At 41.3% G+C, this 5,477-nt stretch overlaps 1 protein-coding gene across 1 annotated transcript in view; it reads right to left on the bottom strand.

Moving 5' to 3' along the window:
• Positions 1 to 203: 203 nt before the first annotated feature.
• The window catches only part of LOC307022795 (contactin-1-like), a 10,864-nt gene continuing 5,590 nt past the window's right edge, over positions 204 to 5,477 (bottom strand). Inside the window, 11 exon segments of the mRNA XM_079655687.1 lie at positions 204 to 1,154; positions 1,237 to 1,393; positions 1,757 to 1,878; positions 1,965 to 2,154; positions 2,746 to 2,867; positions 2,978 to 3,230; positions 3,330 to 3,400; positions 3,479 to 3,628; positions 3,876 to 4,043; positions 4,372 to 4,495; positions 4,637 to 4,844. Coding sequence (XP_079511813.1) covers positions 1,072 to 1,154; positions 1,237 to 1,393; positions 1,757 to 1,878; positions 1,965 to 2,154; positions 2,746 to 2,867; positions 2,978 to 3,230; positions 3,330 to 3,400; positions 3,479 to 3,628; positions 3,876 to 4,043; positions 4,372 to 4,495; positions 4,637 to 4,844 — 1,648 coding nt within the window. The 3' untranslated portion in view covers positions 204 to 1,071.

Raw genomic sequence — 5,477 nt, 5'->3', positions numbered from 1 at the left:
ACATTTCAGTTTGCAGGCATGACATTATAGTTCTTCCTGAACTCCAAACACTGCATTGGATAAATTGCAGTAGTACCAAAAAGGTGGTTTGGTCATTTGTCTCGAGTTCATATAGTTTGATCTTTCCTTTTTATTCTGAGATCCCACTGTAATGAAAGGAACACCAGTACTATTTTTAAAATGGCTAAACCAATGACACGATCCAGATTGTTATACTCTGTTTAATGGTTTTGCAGCCTGACATAAAGGAACTTAGCATATACATATATGTGATATACGGATATTTCTTCCAACCCTGGCTTCATTCAAAGTGATATGGCTTTCATTGTTGCAGCTAGAACTCATAACTCTTAAATTGTCTATGCATATGACACTAGTGAGGATGGAGATTTAAATGAACAATTTAGCAAGCATCTTATGTATCTGTAATACAGCACCATGGAGCCTGTAGAAAAAAATGTACTTAAGAGATGAACAAAAGAGATTATGAAGAATAAGTTTGTTTAAAATATGTGATATTGTATGTGCTACAAAAAGGGTGAATTACTTAAAATCTAAACACAGCCACACATTATTCTCTGCTCATTCCAAATGCAGTGATTATCATACAGCGCTTTTCATTGCTTGACCCTGTGAGAAATGGATGTGTTAAAATTCTACCTTGGCACCACTTTCCAGTTTCAACATCTGGATCCTGGATGCTTTTTTCTATATGAACACATTTTGAGCTTAATCACATAATCTAACAAATATTATTGGTTCATTCGTTTTGGCTTGAAAAATGGGTAAGACATAGTTTATTTAGATGTTCTCATATCATCCAGTACAGAAGTCTTACTCAGTTATACAGCACAGTTGTGTTCATTTAGGAGATGAAGCACATCCTTACTACGTGTTGGGTTCAACACCCAATGCTTTTTTTGGTGAAAAACAACTTCCTGTTGCAACAGAACAGATGCATGACACATGATTTTAACCACTATCAGAGTGTTTGGAAGTGAAAACTGGATCCCTTCTATTCAAATGTACTTCCCAGAGTCTATTATATACACATGTCACTTGAGGCAGAGCTTAGATTTCCAATCCCACAATGCCGAGCGCCAGCAGCACCATAGACGCCAGGCTTAGAGTGGGTGTGATGGTTGGTGCTTCACCTGAGGAAGAAGAAACAACATGAGACAGATGGACCAAGAGGACATAATGTATTATATATATATTTACATTTTCTAGCCTTACCCTTGATACTAATCATCCTGACTGGGCCATCCCCTCCTTCATAACGTCCGCATACCAACAGCTCAAAGTCTCCCATCTGAGGCATGGGGAAGTCCATGAAGTGCCAGCCAGTCATATAGACTTTCCCATAGATGTAGCCTGTCTTTCTGAACATAACCTTGAAAAGAAAAAGTATTGGATCTTCAACTTTTTCAAGTAGACTCTGGAGTTTAAGTGGGGACATTTTTGATCTGATTTTCAATTTTTAAGGGGGGTTAGTGTCTGTATTTTGGCTACAACGTTTATTAAAGACTTCTTTAAGTTGCTTAAATTACACTTCAAAAACAAATAACAAACTAAAACAACACACCTTTGCTTAAATAGTCATATGTATTAGTACAATCAAAAATGTGAGTTTTCTTGTTTCCATAGAGGCTACCGTCACCACAGAACCACCTGAGGACACTGCAAGGTTTCCAATGGAAAAACGTATTTATAGACTTGATAGATAGCAGCCTTAATAGAAGTATTCCACACTCACCTTGTAGTAAAGGGGGAAGGAAATATCGCCAAACCAGTCATACGAGATATGTTCCCACCACACATACAACCACTGTCCTGTCCAGGTAACATAGCGCCACATCCTGGGAGGGTCTGGTGGGGCTGGAGACAAAACACATGTATTTGCTCGGACCATATCTATACCGTAACTCTCATTGTAGGTGTTTATAGTCCATATTTTGTCTTACGTGCTCTCTTTGTGAACATCTCGCAGTGTTCACCGGGGGGTCCGAGGCCAGCTCCATTGAAGGCCCGGACCTCGATAAGGTAGTGAGAGTCAGGCAGCATATTCTCCAACCGGGTCTGGTTCAGTGAGGCTGAAACAAATATACGGTGTGCTCCTGGCTCCGGATCATCGTACTTTCTCCAGTATTTCACCTGGAAAGGAAAAAAAATAAAAAAAGTGATCACTGGATAAAGAGTGAACACTCCCGGCTACGGTGTTGTTGATACCCTGCTAGCTCGCTAACACCGACATGAAGTCAATGCGATTACATGTAGAATGCAGGGTAACTTATAAGACAATTACAAATGAAAACTGGTTATGGTACTCCTTGCAAGGGCAGAATCTTAAGTCATTAGTTGTCCTGTAACCTCCAAAATGGTATATTCTGCCACCAGCAGTTAGTTGGAGTTTGTTGCCTTTAGCAATCGTTGGTGCTGTGATTTGTTAATTTAATTGCACTATGAGCAGACTAACAAGGCAGGTATGTCAGCAGTTTGAGCCTAATGTGTTGACAAGTTAAACGTTTAACTTGTTTTTTCAAACTTAATCCAAAGTTAAAGTCTTTACCATTAATTAAATATTCCACATTCTCACTTATTTGACACCTTGAGTAGTTTTGAGTCACCATTTAAAATGTCTACCGGTTCTGTGTGAAGAGATAGTGTGTCTTTCATAAGCCTTAAGACATTTGAGACCAAAATCTTTAGTTAGTGTATGCAACTTGGAGAGTAAAAGCTGTGTACCTGGTATCCCTCAATGTACTGCTGTAGGCCGGTACCAGTGTCCATCACAGGCAACCACCAGACCACAGCTTCAGTGGAGGAAACAGGCCTGGCGTAGATATCTGTTGGAGACTCTATCGGTACTGGAGACAGACAAATGGATGGGAAAAGAAAAGATTTTAGTCAACCCTATTCGTTAATGTCCTCCCTTTCTTCTCATTGGAATCAAACCATGCTGAAACTAAATCCTCACCATCTCTTGGGTAGTAGATGACCTTGGTGAGGCTGTATGGTCCATCTCCTTTCGCGTTGAAAGACTTGATCTTCACCTGAAACTCTCTGACCTGGAAATCTTCTTCTGTGGGAATGAAGTAAGAGTCCCTGTGAACGTACCGCCTCGTCTCGGGGTCCGAAATGGTCTCGTACCACCAGTCGTACGCGTCGTGAGGCTTGAATGCCACGATGTAGCCAAACTTTTTGCCGGAGAAATACCAAGGCTCCACAGGCTAAGGGGTCAGGAGTGGAAAGAGTAAAGGAAAGGAAAAACACCTTAGACTTTGTAGTGATATTTTGGATCAAGCGACGTTAACTGAGGGCTTACTTACAGTCCATGTGATGACGATCTCACCATTTCTACCTCCGTAACCCTCCACATCAGTGGGAGAAACCACTGGTTCTGAGAAGGAAGAGAAAGGCCATTAGTGTTAAGTCTTGACAAAAAATAATATGTCAGACGTCAGTTCTCTCTTCTTACGAGCGTCCCAGGTTTTGATCTTGAGGGAGGGGATGCTGGACTCCCCGGAGCCGTACTCGTTGATGGCGATGATCCTGAACTGATACTCCATCCAGGGGTACAGGTCTGTGACTTCTGCCTTCTCAGAATGGCCATCCAGAAAGGTTGGAGCTTAAGGAGACACATATAGTATGTTGACTTAAAAATAATTGTGTTTAATTTTCTGTCTCTTGTTTGGGTGCAAGTAGACTTCATTTGCAGGATAAAGCAGACGTGATGTCAGAATGCTGGATTTAAAACGAGAGGGCCCCCTACTGGCAGTGAGCAGTATCAAAAAGTCAGTCAACTTCCAGTTTGTGTACAGACAGAGAGATCGGAATACCGTTTCCCACAATCCCGAATATAAATCAGTACTCACAAGTTTTGGCGTCCTTCCAGTCGTCTTCATTCAGGGACCAGAAGTGTCTGGTCTGGATGGTGTACGAGAGGATGGGGCTGTTATGCTCTGACCCTTTAGTCCATAATAACTTCACCCATGAGTCCCCGATCTCATCCACTCGGATCACCCCGGGAGGCCCAGGAACACCTGGATCAGGGAGGGAATACGCAGGGATTATTCTTTTTCTGTACATTTGCTCAGAGTAAAAAAAACAACCAACCAAAGATAGCTGGTGTGATGGGATCAACAATGCCAAATCAAGCCGGAGGCGTCAGGTATGGGGGCCAATCGCCACCTTGACTCATTGATTTTAATCTAAACTGCACATCTGTAAAGTTTTGTGACTGCAAGGAAGTTATAAGGGTCGTACAAATCTGTCAAAGGACACAAACTTTCAAAGTAAAACCAACATGGCTGACGCTGCTGGTAAATATGTGATTGGCATCTATGATCCTTTTAGACAGATGAGACGTACCAACAATCTTGAGGTCAGCGTATGCAGAGTCGCTGTCCACCACTGACTGAGTGGTGCAGGCGTAGCGACCTTCGTGCCAAATCTGGACATTCTTTATTCTCAGATCACCACTGCCATCTTCACTCTGAACACCAGGAAGCAAAACAACATGGAGATGACAGGGGAAAGGAAAGAGGGAGTGCAAGAGACAATATATATGTCATTAGCTGAGGGTGTCAAGACACGGTTTGTGAGTGTAAGATGTTAAAATAATGAGGCTACCTACCAAAACGCGTTCGTAGTGGTCCCACTCAGAGTGAAAGTCGATGATCCTGAAGTCGATGGTCCAGATGAATGTGACGTCCAGCATGGGGTCGAATGAAGCGCCACATCTCAGGATCACCTCATCACCAACCTTCACCTCAGTGTCCTCAGGTGGTTCTGTGATGATGGTAGCCTCTATGGAAACAAGAAAACTCACATTTTTGATTGTGCTAATACATATGACATACATTTCAAGCAAAGGTGTGTTGTTTTAGTTTGTTATTTGTTTTTGAAATCTCAACTAAGCAACTTTAATAAGTCTTTAATAAACGTTGTAGCCAAAATACAGACACTAACACCCCTTAAAAATAAAAAATCTGATCAAAAAAAGTCCCCACTTGAACCCATTAACACCACATGTTTGATGCCATGGCCAAATAATTTTAGATGAGTGGTTTTTTTCCAACAAATAAAGCCATTTTGTCATTCGTGCCCTGTGAGACTTTTATTTTTGTTTGCACTGGGGTCATGTCGGTGTTTAATGGAGCACAGCAGTTTGTAAAGCAACTAATTATTGACATGACCCAGACTGTGAAAAAAACAATCCCCCTGATTTAGTATAGAGAAAATAAGTGCAACTGTGTGTGTTTCTGTCTATAAACATTATGGAATTATATAAAAATTGACATTTAAAGTGGACCTATCATGCTATATTTGAAATATCTATTGTAGGGCCATACCTATACAAAACATGTCTGTGAAGTTTTTTTTTCAAAATCCCAAACAGATCACCCATTGTAGCCATCCCTCATACTGCTCAAACACCTCTTTTGCAGCCCTGTTAGAGAAACTCAGATTTTGGG

The sequence above is a fragment of the Notothenia rossii genome, assembly GCF_949606895.1.
Source record: "Notothenia rossii genome assembly, chromosome: 10".
Classification (NCBI taxonomy): Eukaryota; Metazoa; Chordata; class Actinopteri; order Perciformes; family Nototheniidae; genus Notothenia; species Notothenia rossii.
This window is presented reverse-complemented; position numbering and strand designations above follow the sequence as displayed.